The sequence below is a fragment of the Seriola lalandi genome, unplaced genomic scaffold, assembly GCF_002814215.2.
Source record: "Seriola lalandi dorsalis isolate HSWRI2012SDOR001 ecotype SW California unplaced genomic scaffold, Sedor1 jcf7180002054554, whole genome shotgun sequence".
Lineage (NCBI taxonomy): Eukaryota > Metazoa > Chordata > Actinopteri > Carangiformes > Carangidae > Seriola > Seriola lalandi.
Window position 1 is genome coordinate 546,306 of NW_019525107.1, and position 12,892 is coordinate 559,197.

The following is a 12,892-nucleotide window of genomic DNA, read 5'->3' on the forward strand; positions in this document are numbered from 1 at the left end:
ACACTCTTGACGCATCTGTGAATGAGCGGCAGGGGACAAAAGGGATCAGCGCTGCAGAGCCAACAGAGAGAGTGACCACCATGACCTCATGGGTCAGCTGGGAGCCAGGAATGAAAAGACTCCAAGCAACCCCCGCCCAACACACATGCATGCACGCACACACACACACACACACCCAGTGAGCTCTTGGACAACTGAAGCCGCCATGGGAATATGGGAGCGTGGAAGAGGAGGAATCAGCAGTGGTGTGCAGGAGCTGAAAGAAAGCGGTTGTGTTTGGAATTTTGGGTCATGCCTTTCTCCGCACATTCCTCACTATTCTCCCAACAATAAAGTGTGTCAGAGCCGATACAACAGCCTCCATTCTGGAGACTTCACACTTCAAAAACCCTCAAAGCATCTGAAACCGCACGGTAACCTCCAAAACTTGGGTGATAACGTTCTTAAATAGGAGGAAAAGTTGAAGGCTTACTAAATTTAACAGCACCACGTGGAAAAGGTCATATAGCCACTGGAGGGAAATTACAAACAGATTTGTGTGTACAATCAAGGTCTGAGTGCTAATTTAAGTTTGGGAGCAATAATTCCCACTGACGGTTGTGGCTTGTTGAACAAAACAGCTTTTCTTGCAAGTTCTGCACAAAATAATTGCTCCGTGTTTTATTTTTAGAGACCGTGACTTAGGCAGAAAAATAAGAACTGGATCAATTTGAATGATCTAAAGCAGATATCAAACTTACAAAATGTTGCTTTGCACAAACACAGTCATGATCATGGTCATTTATTCAGCTGTCAAAATAAAAGTCTTGCATGCAGTAAAAACTGAAAAATGCTTCATTCTGTACATAAACCAAACACGTTAAAATAAATAAATAACTTAAAGAGGAAAACAAATGAAAACAAAGTTATGTACAGCTGTGAAACACTGAAGGCTACTGAATGTAGCCAAATGTTCATTGGTCTACCTATTCAAAGAAGGAGAGGTGCAACTGTAGAGCTTTTACACTTTGGTCTCGATTTCTTCACTCTTCCGGACTGCTTGCTCTGTTTTCTTTGGCAGTTTAGTTTGACAGTCACTGATGCTTTAAGTCTTTGGATCTGTTTAGGTGAACAGCTCACAGTTTGCTCTCCTCCTCCTCCAACGGACGATTCAGACCCGGGATGAATTTGAGGAGGCGCCTGCGGAAGCTCTTCGGTTTGGGCTTCCTCTGCAGCGAGTTGAATCCTCCCTGCTTCTCGCCAGAGGCAGAAGACGACGACGACGACCCCCTCATGTAGCTGCGCGTGCTGGCGCTGCGGGTCAGATGCGTCTTGGCCGTTGTGAAGAGCTCGCTGGCCGGTCGGAGACGTTGTTGCCTGTGCGGCGGCTGCTGCTGCTGCTGCTGCTGCTGCTGGTCTTTCTTTTTGTCTGCACTGCCGCAGTCTGAGTCCACGCTGCCGTCTGCTTGGTACAGGCAGGTCTGGTAGAGAGGGTCGTCCTCGGTGGCTGTGCTGAGAAAGCTGGCGCTGCTGCTGGTGCTACCGGTGCCACGCAAGGCTCTCTGAGCGGCGGGGCTGGGGGCGCCAAGGCTGCCGTACACACCTGCCGACTCCAGGGACTCGTACACTGCAGCATCACTCATTACTATACCTGCAGAGAAGAAGGGCAGAGTCAGGACAGTGGGTTATCACTGAACACACAGACAGGAAACTGTTATAACTGTTGCTGAGAAAGGGGCATTTATTGGTTTCAGAATATGTATTTTATGACTGTATAATGTTGTGAATGCTAACTGCCTCCTGCAAAAGTAAAAAAACAAACGTATGTTTTAAACCTTGGTTTTTTTTGTGTTTCATACATCTACGGACAAAAGAAGGGTTGACATGGAGTGGATTGTTCTGGGGAAAGTAAAACTGAATTGAACTGATATACAAGATAACCTACCATGAACAAGCCTCTGTTCTTGCACCATCAACGACCGATATTCATCCCACTTCTCATGAAGAGTTTGCTAAAAAAGAAGGAATGACATTTGTTAAGTGATTATGACAAGAAAACCACAACTGTACAGCGTAGAGTAGACAAAACAACTTAGTCAAAATGAAAAACAATGCTATAAAGATAAGCCATATTCATTAAAAAAATTCCAAATTACTTTATTGCACCAAAGGGGAATATCCTCAAAGATCATGACGGTATGTGTGAAACATTGACAAATAACAGGAGTTATAGGTTCCGACTAAGAGGAAGATAACAAATGAGAGGGTACTCCCAGATACCACAAGCTGACACTCAGACTAACATGAATATGAATGAATCAGTGGTGACGGAGGTAGTCCTTTTTCAGTCAGTGTTCATAGTCCACAACTATAACGTATTTAGTGAGGAATCAACATCTAGCAACATTTTCATCCCATGCGTGTCCAATGCAGCAGCAGGTTAATCTTTAAAATGTTGGATTAGTATCTCAGAGAGCGGCTGTGTTGCAGTGGATTACAGTAGGGACAGCTGCTGTAATCTTGGGGGAAAAGCTCGCTCACTTGAGCCACTTCACTGGCAGCTTTTTTAACAGCCATGAGGGAAGAATGTCTGCAGCGATCATTGAGCCTGCCCGGGAAACTGCTGATGCAACAGGTGGTGGTGGCTGCTGGGCAGACAGGTGTGGAGGGAGGAGGGGAGGTGGCGTCTATATCTAGCATGTTAACATAATGTGTGCCTGTGTGTGTGTGTGTGTGTGTGTGTGTGTTTGTGTGTGTGGCTGCCGGACACAAAACCAGTCCTACCCACTGCTCACAAACAGTTAAAAAATGGCTGCAGCAACACTCAAACACTCAAAGAGAGAAACCCACCTTCAGATACTGCAGTCGGGCCTCCAGCTCCGCTTTCCGGATCGAGTCACTGTAAACCGTCTCCAGCCTGTAAGTGAAAAACCAGAAGGCAACAGAGTTAATAAGTGTAACAGGAAGCACTTATAAAAACTACACACACAAAAAAAAAAGAAGACAACTCCACCATATAAAAGGCTCTTTTCATAAGACAGTGGTGGGAATGGGTGTGGTGAAACAGTTTAATAGTGGGAGGGGGGCATATACAATTTCCACTCAGACACTTCAGTGCTGCAAATCTTTTGAATCACATGAGTAGGGGGCTGCCGGCTTGTAGAGCTCGTTTTCACTCTAACACTTTATATGGACTCGAGTTGTAACTATAATTTGAATATGTCAGTCTATAAAGTCATTGCCGACACTGCAGCTCTTGATGCGGTCCATCTCACTTCTTTTGCAGCAGCTCTCAAAGTTCAGAGACCGGGGACCGCGCTAACTGTCCTTTTAATCTTTTACAGGCAGGGAAGGGGGGTGAGGAAGAGAGTGTGGTTCACATTAAACATCCACTCAGCAAACTGACAGATATCCGATCGTAAAAAAAAAAGACAATTGATGATGATGATAATTTTTTCTCTTTTAATGAAATGTTACAAAGTTGTGAGAAAAGCTGAAGGTGCTTTGTCCGACCAGTTAACGATAGTTGTCATTATTGATTAATCTGCTGATTATTTTTTAGACTAATAAATTAATCGCTTGGTCTATAAAAATAGTTAAAAATACTTGTCACAATTTCATCAAGCCTGAGGTGATTCCTGCAAATTTGTCTTCTGTCCAAACTATAATCTAAAACCCAAAGATTTGGTTGATATGATATACTCAGAAACTGCAGATTCTCATCACTTAAATGCTGAAGCCAAGAAAATGTTTGTAATTTTGGTTCAAAAAAGACATAACCCAAAATAGTCAACAATTGTTTTTATGTTCACTGACTAATCGTTGCAGCTCTGCAAATGACAGTGATGTCAATTTAAAGAAAAGCAGCGAATCCTTTTCCATTTCAGAAGATGGAACCACCAAAAGCTTTTAAGCTTTTACACTAAACCAGTGAAAAACCTTTCCTGTCATGCTCTCCTCACCATGTCTACTAATTTAACTTTTATTGACCATTAACAATATTGGGGAAACTTGTAAATCTTTGCCTCGTGTTACTCAGGAGTTACGACTTTGCCCAAACTTCCAGAGATTTAAGGAACAAAAGACTTTTGTGAACACTGACAATGAACTGGAGAAGAAAACACATTTTAATATGTCTCCACTGTAATTTACATGTCATGTCTCCCTCTGAATACAGTTTTCTAACATGGGTACTTGTAGCTTTATAAGCACCAGAACACTCTGAGTTGCTCTGTGTTCCCACATTAATCTGAATCTTGCTATGACCCCCCCGAAGTCTGAGAACCACTGAGCTGAACAATTAATCAACTATTAAAACTGCCATCAATTTTCTGCCAAATCAACTAATTTTTTCAGCACTAGCAGAAAACATAAAAATGTTACATTTCAAAACATGTTGCTGTTGTTTTCTGGGAGAGTGTGTACCTGATTGTGTTACCGCAGGCCCTGATGAGCTGAACGATCTCTTTGTGACGAAATCCCTCCACGGGTGCCTCGTTCACACTTGCGATGGTGTCCCCTGCACACACACACACACACACACACACACACACACACACAGAAACACAACATGTGTGTTAACCAGCAGCCGTCTGGTCAGGATCCACTTCAATCCTCTTGTGGCTTCAATTACGACAAACTGCAGCAAACTGAAGCTTGTTTGATTCTAAATGAAACCTTGACACATGTGCAACACAAATGTGGAAGGCCATGCGTGTGCAGTCGTGGCATACGGCTCATCACTGAACTGCAGTCACCTCATGTGAATAGTTTTTTTTCAACACGTTAAAGCCATACAGCAGGGGTGAAACTAACGATTATCTTTATTACCAATTATTTCATCAATTAATTGCTTATAGGTCCCATATTGTATAAAATGAGATTTCCGTTTCTTGATTATAAAGCCGGTCTAGGTTCTATATTAATACTGTGAAAGTATCAAAGAGCTCAGTCCACAGAGAGATGCACACGTTCATTTTCTTTCGATCGACTAATCGTTGCTGTTACCATGCAGTAGTTGTTTGTTTACCACTTCCACAGATGCAGAACGGTGTGACAGTGTGAAGTGTTAGTTATTAGTTGTGGTGTGGGCTCTCATGCGTGTGACAGTGGCCTTTGTGAGGTTTCGGCACAAAGCCCATTGTCCTCTTTCAAAAACGACGCCTGATCTGCCTCAAACGATGAGGTCATTGTGTTCACAGCAAGACACGGGGAACAATAGAGCCAGAGCAAGCACGCGAGGAATGTAGGAAGTGAAACTGAAGTGACATACGCAGGCTGGATGAAGGAAGGAGGGAGGCAAAGACATCTTTTCTGACACACTGACTGAGACATGAAGTTCAAAGCGGCCGGCTTGTGACTGAGCGGTCACGAGTTTGAAAACCAGAGACAATTTATAGGACCCAAGCTGTAGACCGCTGCAGTGCAGAGAGAGCTGCTTCTCGTTATCTCACTGTCAAAAATATTTTCCTCATCTTCTATTCTCTGGTAAAGACATAAGTGTACATGCTGCTTCTATCTCTCAGGACTGTTTAAACAGAGACAAAAAAAAGGAAGCGAGACATGTTTGCCAAATAAAAATAACACACCCTTTCAAACGGGTTTTTGAGAGGTTGTCTTTGCTTCACTCTATCTTGCACACTGGTGAGAGGAGCTGGCAAGCATGCGTTGGCTGAAATAGCCGTTCACTAAGTTGTTTGTTGACTGAGAAATGAGTAGGCACACACTTCCCTAAACAGGCGGCTGAAACTCATGGGTGATTTTTGCTGACGTACGGTACACAAGTGTCAGCTGGGAAACACAAAAAAAGGACAAGCTGAACCAAAAGCTCCTGTCACGCTCACTTCCCCTCAGGTCTATTTCAAGTATTTTCCAGGTTATTTCAGGCTTGGATACAAATTTAAAAAAAAAAGGAGAAATACAAACAGAAACTCACCAACTTTAAGTCCTGCCTCCTGAGCCGGGCTGTCGCCGTGCACCTTGCAAACAAATGTACACATCTCCACCGAGTTTTGGTCCTGATGGTGGAGGCCGTAAGTCTGAAAGAAACAGCAGATGAAACACTGAGCTAAAGAAAATGAAAATGCTTAACAAATACTTCCTTTCCTTTTGTATTCTTGACGTGTAGGAATTTGTCTTACAAAATTGCGATTGTCAGCAGTTGTGAAATAATGCAACACTGATAAACCACTGATTGACACGCTGAGGAAGCCATGACAGACGGTGCAGGAAACCAGATCATATCACCGAACATGCCGTGACGTGGCACAAGCATGCAAAGTACCTTTCTCTTGTCTGATCAAACACAAAACGCTGGTAGACACAAAACACAAAACTGAAATCAGCCACAATTACAAAGCTGCTGCTCTCACACACCTCATGGAGAACCAGCAGTTCACCTTAATAAATGCTGAAAACTGTTGTAGCTATTTGTAGTCTTTCAGAAATGCATCTGTGCCTTTGAACGCTCCAGTGGTGGAAAGTAATGTAGTGAGAGAGTAGTGTTTTGTACTTAAACACAATATTCAAGTGTTTGTACTTTACCTGAGTATGTTTGTTTTATGCTTCATTATACTTGTACTGCTCTGCATTTCAGAGGGAAGTACTCTTGACTCCATTAAAGTTGATCAATTTCTTAATCAATCGATTAATAATTTGGTTTATTAAACTTTTATGTAGTGAATATTCTTAAAATGTTTTGTTTTGTGTGACCAACCATCCAAAACACAAGGATATTCTGTTTAAAATGATATAAAACAGACAAAAGCAGCAAATGCTCAGCTGAAACTAGAGAACAGTTGGCATTTCAGCCAAAAATTATAACTAATCAATTATCAAACTAGTTCATGATTCACTTTCTATTGAGCAACCAGCTCTATTATAAAGGGACATTAAGTATCCTTAGGTGCTTTAACACTGACTAACACTTTGAATGAAGGACCTTTGTTATTTTCATACTGTTAATACTTGCTACTTTCTACTGATGTCAGTGATCTGTGTACTTCCTCCACCACTGGAAGGCTTCAATATTTTGTTGTCTTAGAAACAGTGTTTGTTACTTCCACATGTATTTGCATGATCTTCCCTGTTTCAGTCACCGCAGCCTCTGTGCAAAAGGTACAGACAGACTTCCCCTTGTCACACCATTATCAGTCAGGCAACATGCTGCTGCTGAAGGAGTCTGACACTCAGCAAACAGGTCGAGAGACAGACAAAACGACAAGTGTCTTGTAAAATTTATCAGGCTTTCCATCTGTAACAGTCAAGCGCTTCTATTAAAACGTGAATCCAACTTGGATGAATTTGTCTTATGGAAATTTGCAATGATTCAGATCTGCCTGTGTCTGAAGCTGCTGCTGGTTCAAAGTGAGCTTCCTGCTCAGCAGCCTGAAAGATAAACATAAAAACCATGCAAATATCATTGAAAGGCAAATATCACATTTACATGCCGGCTCCCCAGCTCAACGTCAGTTTTAACCTAACAGACTCAAAACTCTTCTTCTCAAAAGTCTTTTTTCTGTTGACCATCAAACCGGCCCTCATGATCTCACTTCCTTCTGGCCACAGGCAGACAGGAAGGGCGGAAACCTCCAATGAAACCATAAATAGAACAATATTTCTTCTCCAGTATTTCACTTCCATAAACTTTAACTGACCACCGAAGCATTAAATATCCTCATTATTGCAAACATTTAATCACTGCCTTGAAAACTATTTGAAGAATGAGGCCCGTATGACAGAGACGACTTTGTGAGGCAACGCTTCAGGGAGACATGAGCAGGACGAAAGAGATCAGAGAGATACTGAGGTCAAATGTGTGAATCCTCTGCCTGCTGAGCGGGACGAGTGTAAAGCAGGTATTACATGGGAAGCGTGTGAGTAAACCACACAGCTTAAAATACAGACGCTGGGAGAAAAAACAAAAATCTCCTCCTCTCTCGAGTCATGGGACTAACATCACCGAGTTATTTGACTGATGCGTGACCTTTCACCCCGCCGGCGTAGGCAAATGCTTGGATTAAGAGATTTACAGGACAATATGTTCATCCTTCAGTCACTCAAGTTTGATCTGTTGACAGAGGTGTGGCCGATCAGGGAAATCCTGTTAAATGGCAGCCCAGAACCCCCCCCCCCAACATCCCGCTGTTAGTCTTTTACCTGGATCTCGAAGCCGAACGCCTCTTCTTCTTTTTTCTCCAGAACCACCACTTTCCTGAGAAAAAAAGGATATATATTTTTTTTAATTTCAGTTGATTCAACCTGTTTCTGTAAATCCTGCAATCCTGCAGATACAACGTGTTTTATATCCACATATTTCCTCTTAGTGTCAGAGTCTTCCAGTAAAATTAATGTGAGCCATGTGATTAAACTCTGTGGAGGTTTTCCATAAGAAAAACTTTCAGATGCTACAACAATTAGTTGATTAATCAAATGGTCAATCAACAGAAAAGTATTTTGATAATTTATCAAGGGCTGCAACATTTTTTTTCTTTATCTATCAATCTGCCGATTATTTATGTTCCTGATTCATTTAGTCTATAAAATGTCAGCAAATAGCGGCAAATGTCAACCGCAAGGTTCAAAGTGTCTTCAAATGCCTTGTTTTGTCCGACCAACAGACTGAAAACTTTAAATATTTAGTTTAACAACGTAGAAGAAAAGCAAGTATTTAAATCTGAGAGGCTGGACTCACTTTCTGAGTAATTATTGCAGGTCTAAATCGATTCATCGTTTAATTCATTTTTCAAGCAAAATTGGTAAAAATGTGATGCTTGTAGCTTGTCAAATGTGAGAATTTGCTGCTTTTCTCTGTCTCACATTATAATAACTTGAATTTTGAGGGCGCTGGTTGGACACAACAACACATCTAAAGAGCTCTACCACATCATGACGGGCCTTTTTCACAGTTTTCTGATGTTTTATAGACATTTTACTTCTGTCATAACAGAAATAAAGCTAAAAAATATGTAATTTTACAGTCTATCCATCAGAACTTCTGTTAATGTCATTTAAAGACTCCAAGGATCATTTATAAAGGCAGCATTGTTGTCCATAAAATCCAAAATGCAAGACCAATATTTGAGATAGTAAACAAGATGTTTGTATCCAACTCTGGATTCCTCTCTTCCGTGCAGGTCCTTATCTAAATTGCATAACAAGATATTTCTGCGAGCAGCACAGGACCTCTTCTGTGTCCAGCAGCATCTGGACGTCACAGACATTGTACAGTACAAGGGTCTGTCCGACTGAGACCTCGGCACAAGATCTCTCATGTAGAGGCAGCAACATACATCAATATTCATGACAAACCTCAAGAATATCGTACATAACAATGTCTGGCATCATTAAAGGACACTGTTTGAATGGGGGCCTTTCACTCTGAGAGGAAGCTGCTCACTTGTAATCACTTTAGTGTAAATAAAAAAAAAAAAAAAAAGGAGGATGAAGTTCAAGGACAAATGTCAGTGACTGATGGGGAAGATTGTACCTTTGTGGTTCTGGTGACTGTGTTAGGGGTTTCCACTTCTGCAGCCCACCACCCTGCAAGGAGAAAACGAAACAAGACGTGGAGCGTGTCAGGCACCTGTGTGAGGTTGATACACGATTACTCAGAAGGGTAAACCCCAGCATTTCCTGGACACACCTACTGTACACAACAGTGAGGCCAGTCCATCGAGTCTTGAAGCTGCACACGTGTGCCGTGCCATGTGTTTATATTTTTTAGCTACTGGGGTGCTGGTATAGAAACATTGGCACTGAAACCAGAAATACATGTCTGGCTGCTCTTTGTTTACATGTAGAGATCACTACATCACTTAATTTTAACTTCAATTCCAAACGAAATCAGTTCCCTTCAGGCACTCAAACTGTTGACCTATTTCTTATTTAAAATCATTTAGAACGGTTTCTAGCGCATTGAAGAAACAAATAAGACATATTTTATTCATTCCCCCTGCGAGGTCTCAATATTTTCAACAACTGCGGTTTGACCTGACAGTGGCAAAGACTTCAGCCACAATAAGTGCATTGAGTGAAAACCCCAGTCAACAGCAGGTCAGGACCCTGCCCTACCTAACTGTATAAATAAGGAAGGTATCTGTCCAGAAGGCTCCACTAAATCACTTACAATCAATCCACCTCTGTTCCAACTCAATCATTTTCAAATGCTGCTCCTATGAAAGGCTGCTTTGTGCTGCAGCCTCTCTGGGTAGTAAAATGTTGCTTTCTTTATGTCCCTACACTTACAGAATTGTCCCGTGCCTGTCTCAATGAGTGCATTTATTCCCAAATAACCGTGGAGACCGACGGGGGTGGCTCGAGCAGGATCTCCATCCCTGCGTGTGCACAATGCACTGTTGTAGCGCCTCACTTTCAGCTACTGAACACTTGTAGTACGTGGGTTTGTGGATAACTGTGCCTCTCTTTACAGTACTACACATGTGTGTTTTAAACTATAGTTTCCAACTGGGACGTCCACTTCTGCCAGAAACACTAAAGGAAATAAAGCCACATATTTCAAATAAGCTTGTTTTTGAGAAACACACTAACAAGGACAATGTGTTGATATATCCACTAGACATTCAAACATTTAGGAAAGTATTACACAACATCGACTGGTGTCTGGTGTCACTCTTGACCATCAGGAAGGAGGCTGTCAGTCCCGGAAACTGTTCTTCACTTATTGCTTAACTAATCCAGGCTAACATGTTCTTACTGTTTTAGAATCATCATTTAGACAAAAAGATTGATTTGATTATCTTAATGTATATAGTGCGCTCTTATTTTGAAATAAAAACATTTGAACAATTGTTCTATTTGGCCATTTGTCAGCAAAGTGAGCTCAGTAGTTAATTGATTTAAATAACTTACCTATGATTTATTAACAAACTCCAAATCTCCACTTATGACAGAAGTACATTTCATAAATTTTAAAATTCATATGAGAAATTTCCTCTCATAAAGTTTAAGTGACGACCGTATGAATGTTGGTCTTTGGACATTGATCTTTTAAAGTCATAGAAATTTGATTGAGTCTCTCTCTTGTTGCTTATACCTCATGTCGTGTATTTAATTTCACAATAAACTGTGACATTAAAATGTGATCAGTTTTACACCAAAAGCTTGTCACATTTCCTCTGTTACATACACGTTCTCGTCTGAAATCAATTCTAACAACATATTTCATCATCCTTCTGAGGAAAGGAGCCATGTGTGTCTGGAAATGGGTTCATGTTTGGCCTTAAGGATCTGTTGCCCAAGTCAAATCATCATCACATTAATCTGAATAACTCCACATATGAAGGACTGGACCCTGGTGTATCTGACACAGCGTAAATCAGAATCAGCGTCTGGGTGGTCCACACTTGCCCCATTATGGGCTACCACTGTTGGGCTCTCAGTGAGATGCCCTCTGTTGATAAACTTCGAACAGTTTTCAACAGCTTCCCAAACATTTTCAGATTAATTCACTGAAAAGACCACACATCTGATCGGACTACATCCCAAAAAGAAACCACAAAGAACTTAATCTAGGAAGATCCTTGCTCGATGAACAGTTCATGGGCTCTCTGGACATTCTTACTAACTCTCTCCTCCTTTTAAAGCGTGTAATAACCATAAAAGTGCTTTATTTGTTTACTCTTGCTGAGCTGGTCCCTGGATAGCATTTAGGGCAAGTATGCACAGTCCAGAACCAGAAGTGCTTGAGATGGGACTGGACATGATTTGATTGGCAAACAAGTCAATGAAATTATTCTGCCTCTGAAGTTGATAAACGACATTAAAACAGGTCAAAGTGCCCAGTATGAACCTGTAGGACCTAGAAAGTGAAACATAATATAACTACTAAAGTGATTTAACACGAAATATTGTTAGCTTCAGTCTGCAGAACCCGATGAATGAGGACACAGGTAAGAACTACATCGAACTGTTGCCTCCTACAGATAAATTCAATTCATGAACTGATGTGTTAAAAAGTGTTAAAATTGACTTTTTACCTTTTTGAAGTTCCGGGGCAGCGTCCCACCAGAGTAAGCCAGAGTCTTGTAGTTGTAAACCTCCGAGGAGTTGGTCGGTAAGTCCATGGTCCTGCAGCTGTCTGACTTTGACGAAGGGAAATAAACGTCGTTGTCTTGAGATGCGGGTCCAGTCTCTGGCCCGCTGGAGTTCACTTTCTTAAGCCTCCTGAAAGTCATGTTGACTTCACATGCGCGACTAAAGAGTTGTTGAAAATAAAATTAAAAGAAAAAAAAAAACAATAACAAACTGTCTGGTTGTCCTCCGGAGAGTGAAACCAGCGGGGCAGGATGCTGACCGAGCTGTGAGCCTCAACGTGGAGCCACCTCCAATTTCACTTTAGTGTTTCTTGTGAATAAACCGGAGGCGGGGACTTCGTTGTGAAGGACACAGATGAGTGCCAATAGTGACGCTGACGTGCATCCTCCCTGCTGCCTTCAGGTGCACCTCGGGCATTTTGGTTGTCGTAGATGCAGCAATACAGTAGTGGTTTTATTTCAGAAATTACCAGTTGAATCAAAGGGAGTCCCCCTCCACTCAAAAACTAGTCTTTGCTTTTTGTAGCTCCACTTGGAAGTTTCACTTTCAATGCGCAGAATGATGTGTGTGCCGAGTTTGACACTAGACTAGTTCATCTGCTCAACTTTTACTAGTGTGATGTAGAAATTTGAAACATCCTGGACATGCACACTGAAATGGACCTTTAGTGAAGTAAGAGACAGCTTGTGTCGAGCATTTAAACTTTGGAAATGAAAAACATTAGCACTTTCATAGATTCTGTTTTTTTCAATGAGTGAGAAGAAGTTAGATGAGTTATTATTGAACTTTTTTTGTTCAACAGTCTTATTAGATAAATTATCATAAAAAGCTGAGTATTTTTTAAGTCTTCAAACATGTC

At 41.5% G+C, this 12,892-nt stretch overlaps 1 protein-coding gene across 1 annotated transcript; it reads right to left on the reverse strand.

Annotated features, from left to right (window-relative positions):
* Window positions 1-765: 765 nt before the first annotated feature.
* tamalin (trafficking regulator and scaffold protein tamalin) lies at window positions 766-12,343 on the reverse strand. The gene is made up of 8 exons (XM_023415546.2): window positions 11,976-12,343; window positions 9,467-9,519; window positions 8,137-8,191; window positions 5,915-6,017; window positions 4,405-4,498; window positions 2,830-2,896; window positions 1,925-1,991; window positions 766-1,630 (listed from the first exon to the last, which is right to left on the reverse strand). Exons 1-8 carry the CDS (start codon window positions 12,171-12,173, stop codon window positions 1,116-1,118), a joined length of 1,152 nt encoding a protein of 383 aa, XP_023271314.1. The 5' UTR covers window positions 12,174-12,343; the 3' UTR covers window positions 766-1,115.
* Between the last annotated feature and the right edge of the window lie 549 nt (window positions 12,344-12,892).

Excerpts from the sequence above, each read along its gene's own strand:
- tamalin (XM_023415546.2), bottom strand. The coding sequence starts at position 12,173 with ATGACTTTCAGGAGGCTTAAGAAAGTGAACTCCAGCGGGCCAGAGACT. Across the intron at positions 4,499-5,914 it reads GGAGGCAGGACTTAAAGTTG|GGGACACCATCGCAAGTGTG; the intron begins GTGAGTTTCTGT and ends GTGTGTGTGCAG. Across the intron at positions 1,992-2,829 it reads CCCGACTGCAGTATCTGAAG|CAAACTCTTCATGAGAAGTG; the intron begins GTGGGTTTCTCT and ends CTTCTTTTTTAG.